The sequence below is a fragment of the Hemiscyllium ocellatum genome, chromosome 31, assembly GCF_020745735.1.
Source record: "Hemiscyllium ocellatum isolate sHemOce1 chromosome 31, sHemOce1.pat.X.cur, whole genome shotgun sequence".
Lineage (NCBI taxonomy): Eukaryota > Metazoa > Chordata > Chondrichthyes > Orectolobiformes > Hemiscylliidae > Hemiscyllium > Hemiscyllium ocellatum.
Window position 1 is genome coordinate 50,332,383 of NC_083431.1, and position 27,891 is coordinate 50,360,273.

At 40.8% G+C, this 27,891-nt stretch overlaps 1 protein-coding gene across 3 annotated transcripts in view; it reads left to right on the plus strand.

The window, feature by feature from the left end:
• zzef1 (zinc finger, ZZ-type with EF hand domain 1) overlaps positions 1–27,891 on the plus strand; it is a 240,311-nt gene that overhangs the window by 104,184 nt on the left and 108,236 nt on the right. For all 3 annotated transcript variants that reach the window (XM_060848324.1, XM_060848326.1, XM_060848325.1), the window contains exons 25-31: positions 338–468; positions 2,648–2,891; positions 7,888–7,967; positions 11,496–11,577; positions 16,600–17,119; positions 19,199–19,363; positions 27,758–27,877. In XM_060848324.1, coding sequence (XP_060704307.1) covers positions 338–468; positions 2,648–2,891; positions 7,888–7,967; positions 11,496–11,577; positions 16,600–17,119; positions 19,199–19,363; positions 27,758–27,877 — 1,342 coding nt within the window. The remainder of the gene's footprint in view (positions 1–337; positions 469–2,647; positions 2,892–7,887; positions 7,968–11,495; positions 11,578–16,599; positions 17,120–19,198; positions 19,364–27,757; positions 27,878–27,891) is intronic.

Sequence of the window (27,891 nt, forward strand, 5' to 3'; positions counted from 1 at the left end):
GAGACATAAACGTGCAGTTATGCGCAACACTGAGACTATTGTATTGTCAGTAGTACCATCTTTCGCATGAGGCTGAGGTTCTGTCTGAGGACCTATGCCAAGATTCCAGTTTATTATTCCCAGAAGCTCATCGCAGCCAACCTTTCTCCCAACAATATAGCAGTGACTGATTTACTTCAGTGACTTGAAATAGCTTTGGGATACGTAGAGTTCAAAAGAAAGGTCGATCTTTTATATGTCTTCATTTACATTCATTTGGTAATTGAATCACTGCTCACAGCAATTACTCAGTGTTGCTAGAAAAACATTTTCATCTTGCATCTGTTTCTTTGTAAAGGATTACTTCCTGCAGTTGAGTTACCTGTAGAGAAAGTTGCATCTGTTGTGGAGTCTCATCTGTGGAAACCCATCCTGAGACATGGAACGTGTCTAGAGGGAGCGTTGGACAGCACATCACCACAAGAAATGGTAAAGACGAATTAAACGGTGTTTTTCTTTCTGAAACAGAAAATATTAACCTGAAATCTTAGCCGCAAGTCCTAACTAAAGTTGCTGTCATGACTAAATCAGAATAGGTGAGTGTTCAGTAAAATGTTAACTTATGTCCTTTACTCTGACATTTTTGTAGCTGACAGTCTCAACATCAGCAAGGCAGGATTGGTTGTGCCTAATAACTTGGAAGTTAAGAAGTAACTTCTGAATGTAGGACTGCAGTCACATGTAGGCATTCTGCAAATTAACCTTTTGAGCTCAATTTGTTAACTTGCTATGGTGGGGTTTAGACTGCATGCACTAAACTGCTAATCAGTACACACTATACCCTAAATTAGAGTATATAGTATATCACAAAGATGCAATCAGAATCTTAATGATACCTGTGATGAGATGTTTATTTTTTTGCCTTTTGCAGCTTTATTTAAGGATTTATTTAACAATGTTAATGTCTATGAAAAGAATGATGGAGAAATAATTCCCAATTGTTATTGCGAATATCGTTTATAACTTCAGTTAGAAGCATTTCAATTCTTTGAAAGGAGTGAGTTACCTTGAAGAGATCTAGCTTATTTGCAAGAGATGTGCATAAATGTCAGACAACGTATATTGAAGAAACTTGAAAATTGGGTGATAGTGAGAATCTGAGGATTGAGGTGTTTTCTGGACAGGAGAACAGATTTTAATAAGTTGACTAAAGAGAGGGAACTGTTTGCTTTGGTGGCCAGCACAAAAACCAAGAAGGGAAGTTGGGTGGGTCAGTGATGGGAATGGGGTTGACTGAGTTACAGCTGAACGGGCCTGGAGACGGGAAGTTGAGAGTGAAAGTAGGCCGAGATGAGGGTTCAGGCTTAGACTCATGGGAAGAGTTGTTGAATTTGTATTTGAATTGAATTTATTGTCACGTGTATCAAGGAACAGTGGAAAAACTTTGTCTTGCGAGCAATACAGGCAGATCACAGAGTTAGGTAGCATGGATAAGTAAATAATAGGTAAACAGAGGCATATTCTAACAACAGTGGGGTAGAAACTGTTACAAAACCAGCTGGTGCATGTGTTCAGGCTTCTGTACCATTCCCCACCCCCCCCCCCCAATGGTAGAGGTTGTAGAAAAGCATTGCCAGGGTGGGATGGATCTTTGAGAATGCTGGCGGCCTGGTAGATGGATTCTATAGATGGGAGGTTGGCCTTTGTGGTTGGCCAGGCTGAGTTCGCCACTCTCTGTAACCGTCTCCAATCTTGAATGGTACAGTTGCCATACCAGTTGTGGTGATACATCCAGACAGAATGCTCTCAATAGTGTACCTACAAAAGTTGGCAAGGGTATTCGCCCTCATGCCAAACTTTCTCAGCTGTCTGAGGAAGAAGAGACTTTCTTGGGCCTTGGTAACCAGTGTATCCACATGAAGAGTCTAAGGAAGCTTGTTGCATTTGACCACTCCCAGGAGCTTGACACTCTCCACTCGTTCCACCTCTGTGCTGTTAATATGTAGGGGAGGCATGAGTAACATCCCGCTGAAAGTCAATAATGAGTTCCTTGGTTTTGCCAGCATTGAGAGCTAGGTTGTTCTCAGTGCACCATTTTTCCAGGTTTTCCACCTTCTGTCTGTAATCTGTTTTGTCACCATCTGTGATTCGACCAACTATGGTGGTGTCATCAGTGAACTTGTAAATGGCATTAGTCTGGTATTTGGTGACTCAATCATGAGTATACAGCGAGTTCAGTAGGCAGCTGAGTACGTACCCCTGGGGGGGAGGCTTCAGTGTTGAGTGTTAGTGAGTATGAAATCTTGTCCCCAGTCTACACTGAATGTGGCCTGTGGGTCAGGAAACTGAGGATAGATCTTTTGGCTGTTGCATGGATTAGAGACTTGTAGTTGAGTTAGCTGAATTGTGTTTATCTTAATGATGAATGAATCCAGCTTGAGGTGAAATTGGAACGGAAGTGGAGGAGGTATTTAAGGAACAGATTTAGAGTTCTTCAGGTGAAGATCATACAATTGTTTTTACTAACTTAAAGTTTTACTTTTCTTAAAGCAGGATGTATGTTTTGTTTAGTCTTCCACACCCCAATTTCTAGCGCAAGTGGTGTTTCTGCAATCAGTGTCCAAAGGAAATAATGGTTTTTTTGCACTTTGTGTATTGTGTGTTGTAGGCCAAGAACGATGTTCGTAAGTTCCTGATTCAGGTTGCTCTCTGGGATCCTTCTCAAGAGGATTCCTCTGACTCTCAGTCCGATCTAATTAAGAGACTTATAAGCCTATGCAAGAAACATTCGACAAAGACGGAAGTAGTTAGTGGATTTGATCTTGGGTCAAAAGTTGCTCAAGCTGTGAACTCCGTCTTTGCAGCGATGGTGTACCACAGCCCTGATCTTCACAGTGCACTCAGAACTTATGGTAAATTATACTTTTTGGTTAAAAATCTATCAAAATCAATTAACGTATTTAATTTTGAGTTCGTGTTGCATTGTAAAAGAATCCCTGGAAATGTTTAAATGTCACCGAATTTTCATAGGCTTCTTGAACTACTCATTAGCCATCTAAAGAAATTTGAACAAAATGTGATGTATGTTTGAAGAAGAAATGGAGTCCAACAGGAATCCAGCTGCTGCTCTTGTAGATCACTTGCTGAAATGCTGTGGATGTACCACAATTTTATCCTGTGTCAATAAACTACACAAAGTGCCTGGGAGTTCGTGTGTAGTTCTTGGCAAACCCTGACCCATTTGGTTTGTGTCAGGAAGTAATCGAAGTTCTTGATCTAACATCTGACACAATGAAGCTGCCTTCTGCTTCTGCTCTGTGATGCGTCCAGCACCTGAAATGACACCGGGTTATTTGTGATCTGACCAGTGCTCGGACTGCCTGTTATTTGACTGCTGCTTCCTCATTGCTGCTTTGCATTATTGGCTGTACTGAGTTTATAATGGCTTCCAGATCTCACCAACTGCATCATGAGCTATTTTAATGTCAGTGAAGTATTTGCAGAGCCTTATCTGCTCTTCATATGTACAGTAGTTGACATTTTTTCTGCATCATACATTTGTTCAATCATGTAGCATTTTAGTTCATCCCTTGGTCCATCTCAGATAATTTAATCAATTTTCATATAATTTTTGATTCTAAGTCAGAAAGTAAAGTAAAGTCTCCAGGTGTTTTTAACCTGAGACTTGTCCCTCTTGTCTGTGGCTCAGTGACCTTCTGTCAGTCTGGGGACTGGGTAGTATGTCACGTGTCAGAAACCTGAGCATTTAATCCGCCTGATTCTCCAGTGTCCTACTGAAGGAGCAATGCAATGTCGGACATAAGAGAATTGCTAAAGAGCAATTATAACCAATATTTATCAAAACAGATTAATTCGTCATTTACTAAAAAAACAGAAAATGCTGAGTAAACTTACTGGCAGCACCAGTGAACAAAGAAACAGTTAACCTTTCAAGTCAAAAGACTGCTCTTTGGAGTTGTTTGTGGCTGACTTTCAAATTCCACTCTGCCTGATCTTCCTAAAGCCTCTAACTTCCGCAGAAATCTGTCCCAGCCTTGAACAACTGAACACCTGCAGCCCTCAAAGCTTTGACTGAAGAGGTTCCTTGTCCCCTCATTTTGAGACTATTACCCCTCATTCTAGACTCTGTAGGCAGGAACAGAGCCTTCCAGGGTTTCCATTATAGATTATTTCAGAAACTTGTGTTTCAGTGAGATCACCTCTCCTTCTTCTAAATACCAGAGAATATAACTCAATCAACTCAGTCTGTCAAACCTCCGATCTCAGGAATCGGAGTTGAAAAATGTGGTGCTGGAAAAGCACAGCAGGCCAGGCAGCATCCGAGGAGCAGGAGAATCGATGTTGTGGGCATAAGCCCTTCTTATTCTTGAAGATTCTCGATTCTCCTGCTCCTCGGATGCTGCCTGGCCTGCTGTGTTTTTCCAGCACCACGTTTTTCAACTCTGGTCTCCAAAATCTGCAGTCCTCGCTTTCTCCTTGTTGATCTCAGGATTCAACCTACTAATCCCTCACTGGCCTACCTGCAGTGCAAACATGACCTTTCAAAATTGCACTTTCAAAAGTAATCCAGGTACATTATCACCTGAACAATGGCTGCAATATTTCCTTGCAGATAAACCTTTGAAGCATCTGCACGCTAATTTTGTTTCTTCAGACCAAAACCACCTCCAGCAATGCAGACACTTTCACCCTTTAAAACGAGTTTTTTTTCTGACCACCAGCCTCAAATTTCCTCTCATTATCTTCCTCATTCTCCACTTACTTAAGTGATTCCTATCCTTTTTTGCCTCTGTACCTTCCTCTGATTACATTACCACCACCTAGCATCAACACACTTGAACATTTGTTCTTGGCATCTCCATCTTAGTCATTGTCTTAAATTGTAAATATCTGAGGCCGGAGCACTGATCCTTGCAGCACCTCACGTGCTACAGCCTGCCAATTTGGAAATGACTCACTTATCTCTGCTCTCTGCTTTCTGTCTGTTAACCAGTTCCCTATCCATGCAAATTAAAAATTAGCTCAGTCCCATGGACTCTTATTTTCTATGATAATCTTTTATGTGGCACGTTATTAAATGCCTACATTGTATATCCATTGGTTCCCATATATCTATCTGACTAGATAAACTGCTCAAAAAAAAATTGTTAAATATGATTTCCCTTTTATAATAGATTCCAGTGCTTCAGTTTTAATAAGTGCTTTGGAATGTGCAAAGATTGACGGTGGAGAGAAAAATAAGGTCATTGTTGATCGGTTCCATATTTTTTATATGAAATTAAGGCAAGGCAGATTGATGCTTGCTTTTCTAGATCATTTATTATTTATCCATACTTGGATTATTAGAGAATGGATCCAGAGATACTTCAAACAGGAAAATATACAGATCGGCAGAAGAATCCAGGGTCAAGAGGAGAGGGAAAGGCAGTGAATTTAATTTGAATTGCTGTTACATTAAACACACAGGGCTGTGTTGTCCGCCCTCCAAATGGATCCCAAGCAGCAGTCTCTAAGATGAATGCACGTTGGAAGCCCCTCTCCCAAAGTGTAGGGTGTAGCTAACATACCTTATAAAGCTAGCAGAGTGAAAAGAGCTTGACCATTTTAAATTCCTTCCCTCTGTTTTTGAGAAAAGAAAGCACAAAAGTGTTCCAGGAAAACACTATGAATTTGCTATTAATAGTGAAGCAGGTTTGTGCCTGCTTTGCTGTGGGTAATGAGTTTGATTTGCATTGGAACAATTTTCTGCCAGCCTTCCATCTGTTGTGAAAGGTGCAATGAATTTCCACTTGAGAGAAAAAAAATCCCACCCTAAGTTTTATTTATAAACGTATAAAAAGAAGCCAACCTCTCCAAGTGATTCGTGGAATATTTTCTGCATTCCATTTTTTACCCTGCTTCATGAAAGGAAGTTGAATAAAGCTTATTTTTAAGAGTTCACTCTCATGATATTGGCATCACTTGGTAAGCCAACATTTATTGCCCATCCCTAGTTGCTGTGGGTCTGGAGTCACATGTAGGCCAGGCCAGGTAAGGATGGCATTTTCCTTCCCTCGAGGCATTAGTGAATCAGATGAGTTTCTTTCCTGATAATCTACAATGTATTTGTGGTCATCATTAGACTCTTAATTCAAAATTTTTATTGAATTCATATTCCACCATCTGCCTTGGTGGGATTTCAACCCATGTCCCTACAACATTACTTGTGTCTGTGGATTATCAGTCTAGCAATAATACCACTCGACCTTTGCCTCCCCATTTGGGAGCAATCCAATGGGGAATATAAGTTTTTATACAGTTATTAAAAAATTTTAAATTGCTATTTTATGCAGTCTCTTGATTGCTGTACTTCACTTATTCCTAATCACTGAACTTGCACAAGTAGGACTCTGATTTTTTTAAAAAAACTGCTGTCTTTCTCCTGCCCTTCTCTGTTGACTGTCAAACTGGAGGATTGAAAATGTTCTGTGATCAAGTGGTGGGCCTGGTGTGGCATCTCATCCTAATTTTTTCTCACACTTGGAAACCCTCAGCCTTTGCTTGCCAAGTGACACAGGAGACACGGTGAAGAACAATCAATCCATCCCTTACTGGTATCTACCTTTTGACAAATCGAGTTATTTGGTCATTCTTTTACTTGCAATGTTTTAGTCAAAGGCTGAGCACGTCCTGCCAGTCTTTTCTTTCTAAGCTCATTTTTTTGGCGGATGAGCATTGCTAGTATGGCAATTTGTTGCCTGTCCCTGCAGTCCATGTGTGGATACATCTACAGTGTTATTAGATTGGGAGAGAGTTCCAGGGTTTTTATCCAGTTGTTCAATGCCTTCCAAACGAAGATTCTTTTAGCCTGACACGTTGATGAATTATTTTGATATCTAATTCAACAGTGCTTGAGCACCTTATTTTACTACTAAATGTCTCCTGGATATTTTTGCATGTAATTGAGAGAAGCCCAGAACTGTGTGATTCTGCTGCAGCTGAGGAACATTTCCTGTTTGGTAATGTAACGTAGCCTGCTTCTATTAAATATGGATATGGTGTTTACCAGAAACCAAGCTTCCAATCCTAAAATAGGTCCATGAATTTCAGAGCTCTATTCTGAATTTATAGGAATGAGAGGTGATTTAATCCAAACATACAGGATTCTTAAGGAGCTTGACAGGGTAAATACTGAGAAGATGTTTTCCCTCGTGGGAGAGTTTAGGACCAAGGGTATAGTCTTGGAATAAAGGGGCTTCTATTTACGACTGAGATAAGGAGGTATTTCCTTTCTGACAGTTGAGAGTCTTGGGAACTCCTTGCCACAGACACTTTGAGTTCAAAGTTCTTGTGTATGTTTAAGGCTTGAAGTAGATTCTTGATCAGTCAGGGAATCAAGGATTGTGGGGTAAGGACAAGAAAGTAGATGTGAGGAACATCTGATCAGGCTCTAGGATCCCGAATGACCTACTCCTGTTCCTATTTCTATTGTTCTTAATCTATTTCTAACAACAAATACAGATTGTTAGTGTTCATTAAAAGTAATGAATATCGTTTGAAATTCTAATCTGGAAATCCATTATATAATTCCTATTCAGCTTTCAGCTCTTGGTAACCAGATTGTAATGTAAGCTGCTGGTCTAATACTATTGCAGTTTAGGCTGGCGGGAGAGACTTAACATAGAAAGGTAAAGCTGAGTACTGGAATCTGCTGTAACCACTCTGAGCTATAGGTGATGCTGTTGGTGTGTCAAAACTGGAGCACTTAATCCAGAAGCTTAAATTGCATTCTGTTCTTGAGGGACCAGTAGATTAGCTACTTACAATATGTTCAGTCAGAAAACAATCTGTTATTAGCAATAAACATTGTCTCTTAACTTTGTTAATCCACACTTCCTGTTTCTGTAGTTACAAGTGGAGGTACTACAGGTTTCACTGAAGAGATGGCTGAGGTGTATGGATTAGCTGAAGGAATGAAGACGTGGATAGTAAGTAACAGGTGACATTTTCCTTCACCTAATTTATGTATGCTTCTTTCCTTTTCAAGTAGTACAGCTGAGGTTATATAGTGGATGTACTTGATTTTCAAAGAGCCTTGATAAGCCAAGTCAGGTGATCTAAGTAGCCATATGAACTGTCTGTAAAATGAAACAGTCAAGATTAAAAGCTGCAATGCAGACTCCTGAAAGGTGGGAAGTAATGTTCTGAATGGATGAGGACCCGGAATTAGAAAAAAAATGGGCTACCATTGGCACTGAGGAAAACTGTGATAAACTCTCGGATATTAATGATTTTGCAGATTGGCCATGTAGGTGGCAAATTAACTTCTGTGTACTCGAGGGTGAGATGGTACATTTTGGTTGGAGAAATAGAGAGATTCCATACTGGTTGGAAAATGGATTAATGGACAAAGCGATCAGCATTTACGAAGACCATAAGCATTTACTAATTAGTAAAAACACAAAGGACGTCAACAAGATCATAAATACAAAAAAAGCACTGGGATTCATTGCTGTAGGAGTAAAATTGAAAAGCAGGTTAGTTGTTTTGAACTTGCTTTGAGCATTGGTTTAACCACACTTGAGTGCTGGCCTCCATTTTACCGACGTAATACATCAGCATTGGAGAGGTGCACAGACGATCACAAGTACTATCAACTTGCCAGGTCATAACTGTTGGGAAAGGATAAACAGATTGGGATTAGAACAGAAAGGAGAAGTAGAACGGCTGAGGTTAAAGGGTGAACTGATTAAGAATTAAATTTTTTTTAGATTAGATTAAATTCCCTACAGTGTGGAAACAGGCCCTTCGACCCAACCAGTCCACACCGACCCGCCGAAGAGTAACCCACCCAGACCCATTTCCCTCTGACTAATTGACCTAATACCATCTTGCAACTTAACATGGCCAATTCACCTGACCTGCACATCTTTGGACTGTGGGAGGAAACCGGAGCACCTGGAGGAATCCCATGCAGACATGGGGCGAATGTGCAAACTCCACACAGACAGTCACTCAAGGCTGGAATCGAACCTGGGACCCTAGTACTGTGAGGCAGCAGAGCTAACCACAGAGCCACTGTGCTGCCCCAAAGGTCTTAAAAATTGAGGAGATTAATAGTGAAGAGACTCCTATTTTAAGGAAACACAATAATTACCTTATATACACAGTGATCATTATAAATCAAGTGGTGAGATTAAACTTGACCCAGGAAATGGTTAAGATGTGAATTTCTCAAACACAAACAGCGGTTGAGATGAATAACATGGATGATTTTTAAAGAGAAGGTACATGCACAAGGTAGAAATCAATGAAATGGTTGCTGGGTAGGGTTAGACAGAAGAGGATGAAAAGGTTTGTGCAGGACATAAGCACTTGCACAGAGCAATAGGACCGAAAGGGTTCTCCGCTCTGTGTTCCAGATAATTGTATTTCTGTGTTAAATTTAAAGAAGTGAAATAATTGCAGAATAATTGGACAGTGGACAGGAAAACAATCTTAAAGGCTTCCCTTTGGTCCTCATTAAATGTCTTTGTAAGAAATCTTTTTCTGTGAAACCTAGGGAATTTAGAGAGAGGAGAGGAACAGATGGTGTAAGTGCAATGTGGACATGTATCCAGAACTTCAGTTCCCCGCCCATTATGGGAGCTTATACATTTTGAAATGTCCCATTGGTTAACAGGGATTTTCTGTTAAATAAGGCATCTTCTATGCCATTTCTCATGGATAGTGGGAAGAAGTAGGATGGAGATTTTGCAACAGACCTGTATGGGCAATGCTTCAAAAGATTGAGAAATAATATTGCCACACTGTAGGTGAGTGACTGTTAGTTACCTCGCAATGCATTTAGTTACATTAATGTATCAAGAAAAAAACAGAAACTGTACTTGAGTATCGTTGAAGAAAGTCAAAGTTTTTCATCTTGCAATTATCAGAACATTCACAGGAAATACCCAAGTGTGAAAACAACTTTCATATTGTGAGAGAGGAGCTTTCTGATTGGGAGAGATGCTACCATGAAATATGCACCAGTTAGTTATGTCTGATGAAGGGCTTATGTCCGAAACGTCGATTCTCCTGCTCCTCGGATGCTGCCTGGCCTGCTGTGTTTTTCCAGCAACACATTTTTCAATTATGTCTGACAGTCAACTGTAGATTTTGTTTAATTTTCTAAGCAAGCCAGGTTGATTCTGGTTCAGGCATTGGCCTGAGAATGAACCATAGAATGTCTGTCAGTATTCTGTTGTGTCGAAATAACTGCAATGCATGTACACAGTGTCTAATATTAGAAATAATTCTGCAATTGGACAACATTTGTTTCATAATCCTGAGTGAGAAGAATTAACCTGATGACTTATCCAGTAAGCATGGTGTATTTTTAAGTGCAGGAAGCTTCATGTATTAACACATTTGGTCCTGTTCTTTGCAAACAGAATGGAAATGTACACTATTGAACCTTTTTTAACGTGGTAAAATGGGTGACAGCCATTTTCTGGTTCGTTCCTCGGGGTAATACCTTAACCAATCTGCCATGTTTTAAAATTTAAACAAAACTTGCCATTTAACTGTCAGCCATCATTTATTGTCTGATTCTCCTGCAGTGCCCCCAACAATCAGAATCCACTAGCTAACGAGTTGTCATTTTCCTCTCACATGATGCAAATGTTGTTTTCCCTTTGATAGTTCTTGCAAATGATCCTGATGAGCCCAAGATGAAAAGCTTCTTCCCAGTAATACTCAAATTGTGTACTACCAAATAACTGCACAATATAATTTTGGTTTCTTGTTACAGGGCTGACAGTTTCATTGCAGTAGACCTTGAAATCTCATGTTGTTGTTAGTTATTTGTCTTGAGTTGAAGAGAAACAAATATGATGATCAGGAGTGGAAGTTAGGTACCTCATTTTAATGATGGATGAATTAAGAAGCAGGATGCTGTTGAATGCCAAAGGCATGTCTTTGCAGTACTTGGTGTTTGAAACGCTCATTGTTTGACACTTGTGCACCATGAATGGTACCTGCCACTCAGACTGCACCAAGGTCAGGAGCTGAGTTCTTCTCGTGAAACCCAGAACTGAACATTAACAAGGAGCAGACTGATTGCATAAAGTGCTGCTTGATGATTATGTTGAAGATTTGACCACCAATGATTGGGAGAGCTTTCCAAGTTTAAAAGTTTCTTCAGTAAGAAAGATGAATAGATCTGAAGGCTAAAACTAGTTGTTTCAGGGCAATATTACTGAGTGACTTGTAAACTTCATTGCTGGGCTGACATGTATATTATTTTCTGAAAGTAACTGGATAACTTAGTTCTTGGGTGTGTCTATATACCACTCTTAATGCAATAAAATACTGAAGAGTTAGCAAGCAAAGTTTGACCCTTAGCCACATAAATAATATTAATGCAAGTGAGTTAAAGCAAACACCAGTCAAGCGTGGTGACTCGATTTATTCTGACTGTATGATCTAGCGTGGATTAATTTTTCTTTCCTTGGTCCCCACCCCTCTCTATCAAGATGGAACGTAAGCAGAAATATCTTATGATGCTCAGCGATAAAGAGGTACAAGGCGACAGCAAGATGAATCCAGACAATATCAGTGAGTAAATCTATCTATCAGCTTAATCAAATGAACTCTACTGTGATAATTCAAGCGACTAGATGGTTCTATAACTGCATTGACTTCAGGGTCTGGATAAAGAGACCTGCTGTTGAACATCATGGGCTAATATCCTTGTGATAGAGTCAGGGTTGCATCTTGTAAAATATATAATGAAGGGTGACATTGTACATGAAAATAAGGACATGGTGAATATGCTAAATAATCACTCTGCATCAGTATAGCCACTAGATGAAATGCTCAACCTTCCTCCAAAACTGATATTGAATCGAAGACAGCGACTTGCTCAGATCGATAAAAGGAAAATAACAGTAATGTAGAAAATAATGCACTGACAAGCAACAGCACCCCACAACCAGGGTTTATTCTTTCACTGGGTTTTAAAGAAAGCATAGAAATATTACAGATGCTGTAAATATAATCTTTTCTAACCCCCTCTCATGTAACTTTGGGTTAAAAATTGTGCGCTCCACAATCTAAGGAAGTTGAGAGAAGGAAACAAGAGGATTATAGGTCTGGTATCCTGACATCTATGATCATGAAATTGCTGGAGTCTGCAGTTGAGAATGACATGTCTGAACATAGGAACACTAGTAGGTCATTCAGTCCGTGGGGTCTGTTCCACCAGTTACTGAGCTCATGGCTGATCTATGGGCTGACTCTTTGGCCTATATCCCCTAATACCTTTGTTTAACCAAAACAAATCTATCTCAGATTTAAAATTAACAACTGATTCAGCATCCACTGGTGTTTGTGGAAGTGAGTTCCATACATCTTGTCACCCTTTGTGTAGAGCTGCTTCTGCACATCTTTCTGCAATGAACTGGCCCTAACTCTCAGACTCTGCCCCTGGTTCTAGAATCTCCAAAAGTGGAAATAGGTTATTTTTATTTACCTTGTTTTTTTTCTTGTAAATATTTTGAAGACTTCAATCAGATTACCGGTTAACCTTCTAAATTCTAGAGAAAACCAGCTAATTTGTATATTCTCTCCTCCAACGTAACCCCTGAAGCCCAAGTATCATTCTTGTAAACCTGTATTGTACTCCATCGATGGCCAATGTATCTTGCCTAAAGTGTGCCCAGATCTGCTCTCAGTCCTCCAAGTGGGGCCTAACCAGGGTTTTGTAGAACTGCAGGGAAACTTCTGCATCCTTGCACTTCAGACCTTGAGTATAAACCTTGGCCAGCCTTCCATTAGCCTTTTTGAGTATTTCTGTGCCTGTTCATGATATTTTAAAGACCGAAGCACCTGAACCCCAAGTCCCTTTGAACATTCACTGTATTTAATTTCATAGCATCTAAAAAATACCCTGATCTATCCTTTTTAAATCCATTATGGATGCCCTCCTGCTGCTTACACTGAACTCTATCTGCCGCAGTTTTGCCCATTCACTTTGTGTGTGCAACCTAAATTTGTGTCATCAGCAAATTTGGATAATGTGAATAATTCTGAATAATTGAGTATGTGACACACATCCCTGAGGGATACCACTGGTCACATCGTGCTGCTTTAAGTTTCTATTCATTACCTCTACTGTATGTCACCTGTCACTCAGCAATTTCTGAGCAATGTCGTAAACTGCCCTTAATTCTGTGAGCTTTTAGATTAGATTAGATTCCCTACAGTGTGGAAACAGGTCCTTTTGATCCAACACGTCCACACCGACCTGCCGAAGACTAACCCACCCAGACCCATTTCCCTCTGTCTAATGCACCTAATACTATGGGCAATTTAGTATGACCAATTCACCTGACCTGCACATCTTAGGACTGTGGAAGGAAACCCACGCAGGCGCAGTGAGTATGGGCAAACCCCACACAGCCAGTCACCCGAGGCTGGAATCGAACCCGGGTCCTGTCGCTGTGATGCTGCAGTGCCATCGGGGAATTAGCTCAAATGGTGGCTTGCTCACTTAGCATGCGAGAGGTAGTAGGATCGATGCCCACAGTCTCCCATTTGGTTTGTGTTAGGAAGTAATCAAACCTCTTGATCGAACATCTGACACAATGAAGCTGCCTTCTGATTTTGCTCTGTGCTGCATCCAGCACCTGAATGACTCCATGTTATTTTTCATCTGACCAGTGCTCGGCTTTTGCTGTAGCCTGTTATGTGAGCCTTTGTCAAATGCCTTTGGGGCGTCCATATAACAACAGCCGCAGACATTCCCCTGTCCACCACCTTAGTCACCTCTTCAAAACATTCAATGAGGTTTGTTATACATGCTGCTGTCTCTGATTAACTGAAAAAATTTCAAGGAATTAAGTTATCCCATCTTTAATTATATATGCTAACAACTACACTACCACAAAACTTTGAAGCCTTTATCCCTCAGTAAGGTACTGGGTGATAAAATATATTTATATTTGGAAAAGGATGGGCTTATCAGTGATAGGTAACATGGTTTTGTGGTAGTGTAACATGGTACCAACTTAAGAGTTCTTCGAGGAAGTGACCAAGTTGATAGATGAAGGAAGGGTTGTTGATGTCATATACATGGACTTTAGTAAGGCGTTTGATAAGGTTCCCCATGGTAGGCTAATGGAGAAAGTGAAGTCACATGGTGTGCAGGGTGTTCTAGCTAGGTGGATAAAGAATTGGCTGAGCAACACAAGACAGAGAGTAGTAGTTGAAGGAGTTTCTCGAAATGGAGAAGAGTGACCAGTGGTGTTCCACAGGGATCAGTATTGGGGCCTCTGTGGTTTGTGATATACATAAATGATCTAGAAGAGGGCACTGTTGGTATGATCAGTAAGTTTGCAGATGACACTAAGATTGGTGGACTCATAGAAAGTATAGGGAACTGATAACCAGACTGACAGAAAGCAAAGATAAACCTGAGAGTTGGACGGACAGTTGGCAGATGGAGTTCAATCCAGGCAAATGTGAGGTGATGCATTTTGGGAAGTCTAATTTTCGAATCAACTATATTGTAAACGAAAGAGCCTTTTGTACCCTGAAGGTGGCTGCACAGGTGGCTAGAGTGGTCAAGAAGGCATATGGTATGTTTGCCTTCATCGGACAGGGTATTGAGTATAACAGCAGGTCATGTTAAAATTGTACAAGACATTGGTTCGGCTGCGTTTAGAATACTGTGTACGGTTCTGGTCATTACCAAAAGGATGTGGACCCTTTGGAGAGGGTGCAGAGAAGATTTATGAGGATGTTGCCTGGTATGGCAGGTTCTAGCTATGAAGAGAGGCTGAGTAGGTTAGGTTTCATTAGAAAACAGGAGATTGAGGTGGGGCCATATTGAGGTCGACAAAATCATGAAGGGTATAGACAGGGTGGATAGAGATAAGCTTTTTCCCAGGGTGAGTGATTCAATAACGAGAGCTCACGTATTCGTGGTGAGAGATGAAAAGTTTAAGGATGGATACATGTGACAAGTACTTTACACAGAGGGTGGTGGGTGCCTGGAATGCATTGCCAGCAGAGGTAATAGAGGCAGGCATGGTAGATTCATTTAAGGTGTGTCTGGACATATACATAAGTAGGTGGGGAGCAGAGAGATACAGATGCTGAGGAATTGACCGATAGGTTTAGCCAGTAGATTTGGATCGGCTCAGGCTTGGAGGGGCCGAAGGGCCTGTTCCTGGGCTGTAAATTTTCTTTGTTCTTTCTAGCTAATCAGATCCAGTGTCTATTTTTAAAGAAAATGTTATGTCTGATGAAACTTTCAGTTTTTAAAGAAGTTATTGACCTAGTGAAAATAGGGGAAATATCTGAAATGTTTTCTATGTCTGTAACAGTTTGATAGCTAGGTTTGAAGCTCATGAAATTAAAAGTAGAGTTCTGATATGGTTAGGAAATTGTCTCCTGCCACCCAGTCAGTGTGTCAGGATGTGACTAATAGTGTTCTGCATGGATCTCTGTTGAGTCCTCATCCGTTAACACTATTTATCAACAATTTAAATGCTGGGATAGCTTGCCATATAGCAGATTTGCCTGTGTTGTAAATATTTGCAATATAAGAAATAACATTTGAAGTTCTTGAGAAACTTTGTTGCTCAGGTCATAAATGAGGTTGTTGACTTGCTCGCTGAGCTGGTAAGTTTATTTGCAGATCTTCCATCGCCATACTAGGTAACATCATCAACGAGCCTCTGGTGAAGCGTTGGTGTTCTATCCCACTTTCTGTCTATCTATTCTGGTGTGCTGAGATGGGTGGTATCATTTCCAGTTTTGTTTCTTAGTGGTTAGTATATGGGCTCTGACTCTACATGTTTGTTAATGGAGTTTCTGGGTTGAGTGGTAGGCTTCCAGGAATTCCGATGCATGTCTCTGTTTGGCTTGTCCAAAGATGGATATGTTGTCCCAGTAAAATTGGTGTCCTCCTTTGTCCATGTATGGGCACAAGTGACAGCTGATCATGTCACTTGGTGGCTAGTTGGTGTTCAATTCTTTACTATCCATAGGTATCCAAAGGAGTAGTGGTCAAATCATGCATAATGAACAGTTTTTAATCTTGTTATTGCTCTGACATGGTAAAAGCGAGAAAATGTTTGAAGTGTACTTCATGATTTTCGTTGTTTCCTTTCTCTATTAGTTTTCACCATCCCTTTACTTCACAGCTAAGCAAAAACCATTCTTAATCATTTCTAATAGTGAGGATTTTTAAATACACTGGCCTCACAGTAATCTTGGATCAGTGCAAGATGTCACATCAAGTGTAACCCTTTGTGGTACAATGTTCCAGATTGGTTGTGAAGTCAAGTTGTGTTCCTGTGCGTCATTTAGTTTTGTGCTTGCTGAGGTCTTTTTCTGAGTAAAATTAAGCATGTTGTTTAATAAAATATGAAATAAGTGTTTTAATAAAATATTTAGTCAATGAGATTTGTTTGTGGAATAAGTTATCTTTTGTCTGTGCATGAGGATGATATTCAGAAATCGATTTTTGACGTGGTGTAAAATTTTTGTTTGTAATCTGTTTAAAATGTGTTTTTATTTCAATTATTGCATAAATTTAAAGATGCAAATAACGTTTTTTTTAACTTGTAGATGAAAACTGGATTGAAAAGAGCTTGTTGCTACTAAAGTTTTCACCTTTCCCAACAAAAATCGCTGGATCTTCATCTGATTTTAAGAGGGTTGATATTTTGCAAGAACCGAACGAGGTTTTGGCCAGGGTCACCGATTCACCGGCACAGCATGTTAGTTCCGAGTCCACAGTATCCCAGGATCTTAGTGCATCATCACAGAGCACAGCGGCAGAAAAGCCCCAACAAGCAATCCCGGATACCACAGCTTCAAGGGATGATCTTGATAATGCTGTCCCACCCCAAAATGAGAGTCCCACTTCTTCAGTGAGCACAACGCCCAGTGAGAATTTTGCTTCTCCTTATGTTGATCTTCCTTCCCCATTCAGCTCAAAAGCCAAGCCTGCTTTCGGTAAAGGTCGACTTCGGCTACTTTCACTCAGGTCCATGGAGGAATTTAAAATGGTCCTCATCCAAGACAAATATCCAATTTTGAAGAACATTTTAGATTTCATGAAAGATTCCAACATTTCTTCTGAAAGGTAAGTGGGATAGGTCTTTATATGTTCAACCAAAGGACCTTGTATGAAGATAGATTGGACAGGTTTAGAACTGCCCTCCTTGGACGGCACGGTGGCACAGTGGTTAGCACTGCTGCGTCACAGCGCCTGAGATCCGGGTTCAATTCCCGACTCAGGCGACTGACTGTGTGGAGTTTGCACGTTCTCCCCGTGTCTGTGTGGGTTTCCTCCCACAGTCCAAAGATGTGCAGGCCAGGTGAATTGGCCATGCTAAATTGCCCGTAGTGTTAGGTAAGGGGTAAATGTAGGGGTATGGGTGGGTTGCACTTTGGCGGGTTGGTGTGGACTTGTTGGGCCGAAGGGCCTGTTTCCACACTGTAAGTAATCTAAAAAGAGAAAATGGAGAGTAAATCTGAAAATGGTACTTACTGTAATGAAGGGTCTGCATAGATTAATTACACTCCTGAAAGAATCCAGAATGATTTAAAGTAATTGGATAAAGAAGCATAATAAATGAGTGAAAACTTGCTCATGCAGTCAGTTGTTAAGATGTGCTGTGCACTGCCTGAGAGTGTGGTGGAGGCAGGTTCAATCCAGGCACTCAAAAAGCGCACACAGAGGCAGTGCGTGTATGGAATGATCTGCTAGAGGAGGTGGTGAAGGCTGGTACAAATACAGCATTTAAAAGGCCTCTGGATGGGTACATGAAAATGATACGGGCCAAATGCTGACAGATGGGACCAGATTCCTGTAGAATACCTGGTTGGCACAGACGAGTTGGACTGAAGCACCGTTTCTGTGCTGTACAGTCTATGACTCTAAACGAAGTTAAACTGTTTTTTGAAAAGGAAAATTGTGCAGGTTTACAGGGAGAGAGCGGGTGAATAACACAAAGTAAGGCTCATTTGCATTTCAAGGAGAATGTCAGTAGGTAATTTAGTGGTTAAGCGGGAAAATAGAAGGAAATATAAACTGAAACTGATGTTTTTTCTCTTTTAATCTAAACTTAATTTAGCAACCCACAGGTGCAGTATAATAATGCTGCTTTCAGAGATTGTACTCAGGTGGTCTTTCAGAAGCAGTCATTACAGGGGCTGGAGGGGGAGAAGACAGATGGAAGAAAGGGAGATAATTAGCAGTTTCATGGTAGCTTTGGTCATAAGATCAAACTGCTGGGGAGAGCTGCCTGTGTTTTCATGACTGTGCCCGCTTCTAGATATAAATTAGATACTAAGGATAAGAGTTTATGTTTGAGGCACAATACAAATTCCTCTGATTTGCAAATGTTAATTTGACCACAAACGTGAATGCTGTTGGCCAATAGTAACTTGCATTCATGAGCAGTTCAATGTGATAAACAAAGCCAGCTAACTGTTGAGAATAAGCTGAAACTGTTGAGAATAACTAAGAGGTTTGTTGATTTAGAGGATGTTAGATTCTTACACTGAAGAAAGAAGCCACTTTAACTCGTCATGCCTGTACTGGCTCTTTGTAAAAGCTATCCAACTAGAGAATGATTGAACTTGTAACTTGAGTCCCACTGAATTCCAAAGTGACAAAAATTGAAGGTCTGGGTAGGAGCCCATTGATCACTGCTCTCTTGGCCACCATTAGGTTTTGATGTGCCAGCAGATCTTTGAGGTCTTTAATTTTTATATGAGACTTTTAGTGTACAAATGGAATGTTTCATGTGATGCATGTTGTCACTCAGCCGCACTGAGGAAGAACCTCATGGGGATGTACCCAATAGAGGTCCAATACCCATTGCGCAGTCAGGAAGGAGAGTGATTTGAGGGGATCACAAGCTATTCAGCAACAAGTGGGGCAGACACTGCCTTGGAACTAGGTGGTGCACTACATCATATTTGATCCATTGATTTGTTACAGTTGTAAGAAAGTGTTGTGCTGTACACCATATTTACATTCTTTTGTGTTCAACTTTGCCAATATTTATGTGTGTTCACATTACATGAGGATGGCAATGCAGCAAGCATTCTGTCCTGGTATTAGGTGTACAGTGATCTATGTTGAGTGAGAACAGTGAAGCACTTTGTACTGACAAAAAGCAGCTTCAATCATAACAATAGAAATCCTTTACAGTGTCTTACAGGTTTTGTCTATGAGGAAGGCCCAGGCCAAGAGCATCACTGATGTTCTGCATGCAGTCATTGAATGCCTACAATCACTTGGGCAACCTCATATCTTCCAGATCTTCTGCATTCTCTTTTTACAGGAAGTATTAGCCTGCCAGAAGGAATTGACCAGGTAAGCAATTAAACTTGACCTTTTGAACTTAAACCATATCCCACAATGATTAAGCAACCAAAAATGTGATTTCTAATTTAAAGCATTTGGGACGTTTTCATTGCAGGTGTGGTTACTTATCTTGAGGGGTCCCATTGGATGATATGCTATTTATTAACGAATTGTCAGTGTTGTTTATCTGTATTTTCTATTTGCTGTTGAGTAAATATAAACTTTGTATGATTTACTTTGGAATTTTTATCAGAAACAAGGTGGTAAGTGCAGAGGATCAATGCTTTGCATCCTCCTATCTTCTTTGTTCTTTAAAGTCACCGTAGTGCATTTTTAAGAATAGTAAGGATATTGTTGCAGTAGTTGAAGAAAGATTAACCCCCCTCATGGAGGAATCCAGAGCATTAGAGGCCTTAGTTTAAAATTAGAGCTAGGAATGGTAGAGTGTACTTTGCCCAAAGGGCTACAAAAATCTGGGACAATTGCCTTCAAAGGATATTCAAGATCACTTGGAAGTTTCAAAGCTGACATCAATCGATATTTGTAACTGAAAACACTTCAGGTATGTGACATCAGTGCAGGTAAATTACATTGTTATAGGTTAGTTATCCAATTGAGTGACAGAACAGGCTCAAGGATCTAAGCATCAATCGTAGGTTGGTTGGGCACCGCAAGAGACCATTCCCTTAGAAGAGTGTCTTGACTACTACTATTTCTCCATATTTTCTCCATATCCCAACATTTGTACTCCTTTCATGTGCTTTGTCAATTCCCTTTTAAAAGCTGCAATTAAATCTGCTTCCACTACACTGAGCTACTATATACCAGAATTAACCACTTACTGTATTTTTTATAAAAAGATTCTTACCTCTTTTGGTTCTTGACATTTCTGCTAACTGGAGCAGTTTCTCTCTACCTAATTAAAAATCACACAACTCCAGGTAATAGTCCAACAGGTTTATTTGGAACTATTAGCTTTCAAAGTACTGCTTCTACATCAGGTAGTTATAAACCAAGAAGGTTGTTGATGATGATGGAGCAGCGCTCCGAAAGCTAGTGCTTCCAAATAAACCTGTTGTACTACAACCTGGTGTTGTGATTTTTAGCTTTTTACACCCCAGTCCAACACCGGCTTCTCTAACTCATCTCTCTACCTACTCTGTCATGAATCCGTGTGTCAGGAAGAACTCTATCAAATTGCCTTTTAATTCTGTCCGTGCTAAGGAGAGCAACCTCAGCTTTTACCAATCCATCCTCATAGCTGAAGTCTGACATCCCTGGGACCGTTCCTTTTCTGTCTTCCGTAGAAAGACTCATAATTGAGTCTGAACCAGTGTTTTGTAAGTGTTCATTAGGACTTCCCTGCTGGTTTAATCCATGTCCGTGTAAAGCCCAGGAACTTGCATACCTTTGTAACCACTTTCTCAAGTTGCCCTGCTGCCTTCATAGCTTTGTATACACAAGCTTCCACGTTCCTCTGCTTCATCCCCTTTTTGAAATTTCAGTCTATTCTTAGACTGTTGTAATTGAAGCAAAACGAGGCCATAATGAAAATGTAAGAATCATGACACTAGAATAAGCTTCTTTGATGACTCTGCTTTGACATCTTAAAATATTGGAGAAAGTGAGGGCTGCAGATGCTGGAGATCAGTTTCAAAGAACGTTTCAGAGAACACCTCTGGGACACCCGCAACAACCAACCCAACCACCCCGTGGCTGAACACTTTAACTCCCCCTCCCACTCCACCAAGGACATGCAGGTCCTTGGCCGCCTCCATCGTCCGACCATAACAACACGGCGCCTGGAGGAAGAGCGCCTCACTTTCAGCCTAGGAACCCTCCAACCACAAGGGATGAATGCAGATTTCTCCAGCTTCCTCATTTCCCCTCCCCCCACCCTATCTCAGTCCCAACCTTGGGTCTCAGCACCGCCTTCTTGACCTGCAATCATCTTCCCGACCTCTCCGCCACCACCCCCACTCTGGCCTGTCACCCTCACCTTAACCTCCTTCCACCTAACGCATTCCCAATGCCCCTCCCCCAAGTCCCTCCTCCCTACCTTTTGTTAGCCTATATGGCACGCCTTCCTCATTCCTGAAGAAGGGCTTATGCCCGAAACGTCGATTCTCCTGTTCCTTGGATGCTGCCTGACCTGCTGCGCCTTTCCAGCAACACATTTTTCAGCATCTTAAAACATTGCTGATTTCACTGCCAGACACTGGCGTTTTTAAATTTAACCAGAAATGTACTGTGCTGTCTTTGTAAATAACTTCCTATTGTGGCAGTTGGAGTGTTTTAGGTTACACAAGCAGTTAGCCTTGTATTCACATGCAGGTAACCAAATTAAGCATAGATTAGACTCTTCACATGATTTAGCTCTAGGATGCTGTCATCTTTGTGTCTGCTTTTCATTGTGGGAATCATGTTATTAACTGTTGGCAGTTCAGTTAACTGTAGGAATGTATCATCTGAGCCCAGTTTCGTCCTTGACTGATGCATATTCTCAGGTTTTCCAGGCATTGGGGGTAAGAGACTGTGGGGTACTAGAAACCTGCTTTAATCGCCCCCATTCACTGCTTTGTTTCAGCTGAGGAGTAATGTATTGAACAGTATGTCTTTACTGAGCCACTGCAACTGGCCAGCAAGGCACAGGCTGGAAACTGAATGTGCATCTTCTGATTTCTTTGACTTGTTTGCACATTGCTTTCACTCACTCCAGCCAAAGTACATACACCATGGGCCGTGCATTGGAAGTTAGTTTTATTTATAGTTCGTTGTCACATATGTACTTATGCCACCCATTGATGTAAAAGCCATTTTAGGATTTTGTTTTGTTTTGATTTGATTCAGAATAGTCCTTGTACTTTATATAAGCAAGTTACCAATTTTTTGATAGTGTGTATTCATGCAGATAGAGACCATGTGTGTGGGGTGTGTGTATAAGAGTGACGGCAGATGGAGTTGGCTGCCAAAGAAGCTTGCCTTTTCTATGCATTTTATTATAAGCATTTTGTTAAAAATCTAATAAAATTGCCATTCATCATTTCTCAGCCAGATGTGCTTAACCCCCTTTCTCTTTTCCTGATGTCACACATCATTCAATGCAATATTGTTTTCTCTGGAGATACATGCCTTGGGGAACGTGGAAGTAAAAAACAAGGATGAAAAGAAAAGAGAAGGACATTTTAAGTGCTTTCCCCTCGAAGTGTGATTTTGGTTTGGTTTAGCGTGACCTGTTAGTAAAATCATGAAGTATTTTCAAATATAAAAATTTATTGGAGAATTTGGAGTCTGAAGTCTAATGAAACAAAATTAGTTTTTAAATATTGTCAACTCCACATTTTAAAAAAAAATCATTGACTCTGGAATTCCTTTGATGCTAAAAGGGAAAGTAAATGATAGGAATATGACAGACCTAGATTGGATTATTGAGTTTCTTATCACTGTACTGTCATGTCTGAACCAGTGAATTGCTATATTAGCAAGCACTTCTATTAACACCCTAGGGCAGTGTATCCTGAACTCTGACTATGTGTGACCCGGTTTGAGGCTTGGAAATTGTTGTAACTCACGATTGAGAGATATTTCTGTTTTCTATTATTACTTTTCCCAGGCATACACTCCAAGACACTACTCTCATTTTCTTAACTTACTCTCTCCATTTTCATCTAGCTGTAGAAACTCTAGCTAACTTCCTCTCTCACTCCAATTTCTCCGTCTTTGTTAACCTTTTAACCATTTCTTTATATTCTGTGAAATCTTCTAACTTGGAACTTGAAATTATCAATATTTTCCTTAAGTTTGATACTCTCTTAAAGTTCCTCAGTTGTCCACAGGTGCTGCTTCCTTACTGGAATGTATATTATTTAAGTATTTTGAAACAGTGCCTTAAATGCCTGGCACAGTATCTTTTGTGAACTACCCCTTACCTATTTTCCCAGTTCACTTTAGCCAGCATGCCTTCATAATCATGCCTTAAAGTTCAAAATATTCGTACTAAATCTACTTTTCTCTTCAGATTGAATGTGAATTTCCAAGATGATATGATCACTACTACCTGGAGTTAACCTTACTATGAGATTATTAATTATTCCTGTCCTTTACGACATTGCCAGTTTCAGCATGCTCTCTTAGTGTTTTCTACTTAATTTATGGAAACTTCCCAAAATTGGAACCCCCCCCCAATTTTGTTTGAAGCTCTCTCTGCTATTTTAGTTATACACCTCGCTGGAATATTGATCTTCTGTGGTAAAGACTGTCCCAACTGCGTACTCTGTACACCAACGCAACAGCAATAACTTTCAGGCCATCCCCAGACAGTGTCAAGCACAGTTCCCATTTACAACTGAAATGTGTAAAGGGTAATATTTGACCCAGCAAACAGAAGTCCTTGTTGCTTTAAATTGCTTACTGGAAGTGCGACAAAAGCCTTTCCTATCCTTTTAAAGGAGAAACACAATCAGGTTGTGCAACTTGAGCTGTTATAATGACGGAACTTCCCAACTTAGCGAAAGAAAAATCAGATGAAGATCATCCGAACGGTACAGCTCCCACATTCCCTAGTACTACTGCCAGTGTCTCATGAACCAACATCCACTTCTCTCTCCCCAGTCTTACAGCCACCCACACTTATTCTCTAATTTTATTTATTGTCAATTTTCTCATGCAGAGATCATGACCTCTGACGACCTATTTTTTATTTTAACTGGTAGTTGCTCACACCGACTTTCCTAGTTCCACCTGTATCAACGGTGTCTGTGTGGCAGGTCATGTTAACATTGTACAAAACATTGGTTCGACCATATTTCAAATACTGTGTACAGTTCTGGTCGCTTTGGAGAGGGTGCAGAGAAGATTTACGAGGATGTTGCCTAGTATGGAACGTGGTAGCTCTGAAGAGAGGTTGAGTAGGTTAGGGTTTTTTTCATTAGAAAAAAGGAGATTGAGGAGGGAACTGATTGAGGTCTACAAAATCATGAAGGGTATCGACAGGGTGGATAGAGATAAACTTTTTCTCAGGGTGAAGGATTCAATAACGAGAGGTGGAAAGTTTAAGGGGGATACACGCGGCAAGTACTTCACACAGAGGGTGGTAGGCGCCTGGAACACGTTGCCAGCAGAGGTGGTAGAGGCAGGCACGGTAGCTTCATTTAAGATGCGTCTGGACAGATGCATGAGTAGGTGGGGAGCAGAGAGATACAGATGCTTAGGAATTGACCGACAGGTTTAGACAATGGATTTGGATCGGCTCAGGCTTGGAGGGCCGAAGGGCCTGTTCCTGGGCTGTAAATTTTCTTTGTTCTTTATATCGACTGTGATACTGGGTCATCTTTCTCTGTTGCAGCAATTCGTGATATCAGGAAAGTAGCATAGCTGAGTGATCTCTCTTATGAAGGACACTGTATAATTTGTACTGTCTCATCTTAACATTATATTCCTGTTGACTCCCTCCACGTGAATGCCTTCCTTTACCTTAGTACCATGTTCGGTTTGCTCTTCCAGCCTGTAGCTCCTGCTTTTGTCCATGCACGTTGTCCATGTGTCCTTGAACCTGTTGGGCATGTGCAAGGTCTGAGGCTTCTCAACTCCTCCTTGTTCTCCTTACCTGTTCTACTTGTAGATACACCTTCCTGTCCATAACCACTCACTAAATCAGAAGACACTATCCTCAGGGGTGTGACTTCATCCTAGAGAAAAGTGTCCAAGTAACTTCCCCTGCCCCTGCACTGCCTGTAGTTGAATGTCCAGCTCTGAGCCGAAGCTCCTCAATCTGCTAACCCTCACGACAGACAGCATTGCCCTGGATCATACCAGTGCCCAGGCGCTACCATATTCTGTAGTCATGACACGTCATCTGACCTGCCATCCAAATTGAGTTAATTAACTTATTATTTTTGCTTAATTTATATTTTATAAACTCTACAACTCCCAATAGATTTTATTACTTCCAATAAACTTGCCAAATAGAACTTTGCAATTACTAACAAATTACCTGAATCATGAAAGAAAAATGAACAAAGTACTCATCAACTAATGTTTCCCTGTGATGTTGCACTTTTGATTTTTTTGTATTTCTCCCAAAGTGATCAGTTCACAGTCCGAGGCCCAGTCCAGCCCCAGCCACCAACTTTTCAAAGCTCTGCTGCTCTGGGCCATGGGTGAAAATGGGCCATTTTCAGATTGGCAGGCTGTGTCTAATGGGGTGCCACAACACTTGGGCCCCAACTATTCAAAATCCACATGGATTATTTGAATATGTGGATCAAATGTGATCCCCATGGCTGAACACTTCAACTCCCCCTCCTAGTCCGTCAAGGACATGCAGGTCCTGGGCCGCCTCCATCATCAAAACTTCACCACCTGACGCCTGGAGGAAGAACGCCTCATATTCTGCCTTGGGACCCTGCATCCACACAGGATCAATGTGGATTTCAGCAGTTTCCTCTGTTCCACTTCCTCCACATTATCCAGTCCCAAGCCTCCAACTTGGCACTGCCTGACGTGTCCATCACGTTTCCCATCTATCTGCTCCACCATCCTCTCCTACCTATCATCTTCATCTACCTGTTACATTCCCAGTTACCTTACCCCCAGCTCCAACCTCCCTTTCCATTTATCTCTCAGCCCCGCCGGCCCACAAGCCTCATTCCTGATGAAGGGCTTATGTTCGAAACGTCGATTCTCCTGCTCCTCGGATGCTGCCTGACCAGTTGTGCTTTTCCACACTCTCAACTCAAATGTATTATTTCCAAATTTACAAATGACATCAAAGTAAATGGAAAATGTGAATTATGAGGAAAATATGAAGATACTTCAATGGGTTTTGTGTGTTGCTTTGGTTGCCTGAGTTAATGTTGCAAAGCTTCCTCGAAGTCCTTGTTTATAATGAACTGGTACCGCTTTTCTGATCTCTTGGTAAATAGTACAGTTAGTGCAGTGTGCAGTTATGCTCCTGATCGCAATAATCTGAGAAATCCAAGCTTTCTATTCCGAATGATGGTAAGGAGCTCTCTCAACTTGTTTCCAATGTCCAAAAAAATACTTGGATTGGAGCAGTAGCTCTCAAAGGTTTTGGTTTGTAGCATATTTAAGTAAAGCAAAAGTTCCAGTGTCCGTGTACCAACCTATTTTCACCAACCCCCACCAAAACAATGAATGAAGAGAATGGCTCTGCTTTTTGATGAAATAACAATGTCGTGATGTCTGGTTCCAAGCTGGGCAGCTTCATTCCAGTCCCAGACACCACGTTTGGCTGGATCGCCTTTATTTGCAGCTCCTCAGGTTTTGAAAATCTAATCACATTGTCTCCTGTAGCTGTAACATAAATCTTATTTCATTGTTGTATGGGTTTATTACAACTTGTTCTGTGCACTCGGGAGCCTGTCTGCTTGTGTGAAGCTGATGTGAGGGCTCTGGTTTATCCCTTTACATGGTCTTGATTGCAAGGTTGTGCATCTGTGACTTGCATTTTGAAGCAGCCCCTGTACCACTGAGAGGACATTGGGAACTCCTGGACTAGAGAGCGAATATTGTGAATATTTTCTGAACTGTAAGAGAGCATGATCAATCTTTAGAAATTTTTTTTTACATTTTAGGTTTAAACCTTAATCTCCACTTGCAATGGAGATCATATTTGGCATGAGTTTGCGAATAAATATCATTGCTGTTCTTTTCTTCCTCCTTCACTTTTGCACGGAACTTATTTTCTTCAACTTAGATTTGAACAAAAATGTGTGTTCAGGAAGTTGGAATGAATGTTGTTTCCACTTTTCACCTCCTAAAGTGCATCAAAACCTTTGCTGCACAACTCATGCCAAGTCCTATTCATCCATCACCTCTGTGCCCACTGACCTACGTTGGCTTCCTGTTAAGCAGCACCAATTGTAGAAAAAAAAATTCTCATCTTGTTTTCAAATGCCTCCAACCTTTCCTATCTCTGTAATATCTTCCAGCCTCACAACCCAACTCCCATATGGTGCCTACTCCTATAATTCTGGTCTCTTGTACATCTCCAATTTTCAGTGCGGCTCTGCCTCTGATTGCAAGGCTGTACACTCTGGAATTCTGTTGCTAGACCTCAACCTATCTCATGTTTGAGATGTTTCTTATACCTCACACTTTGTCCAAATTTTTTGGCACCTGCTTTAAATTTTGTTTTTGGGGCTGGTCAGTTTTATTCCATAAAACTTCTGATTAAATCCTTTTGGACTTCTTATTGTGTTAGAGGTACCATATAAATGATGTAATTGATCAGTTTAACATGAAGGTAATCTGGAGTTCTTCTTATGACATATAAGTAATGTTTTCTCTGGTGGTTGCAAATGCTCATGTGGCTTTATTAATATGTTATTTTATCATATAACAACAGTGAAACCGTTTCTAACTCTGTCTTTGTGTCTGCAGCTATCATCAGCAACTGGAGGGCTGTGGAAAGAAGCAATGGAATGACCTGCGGCAGGCTTACTATAACCTGGTGCTGCTGCTGGTTAATGCTGTCCGCCAGTTTAACTCTGAGAAGGACCGGTAGGTTCTCCAAT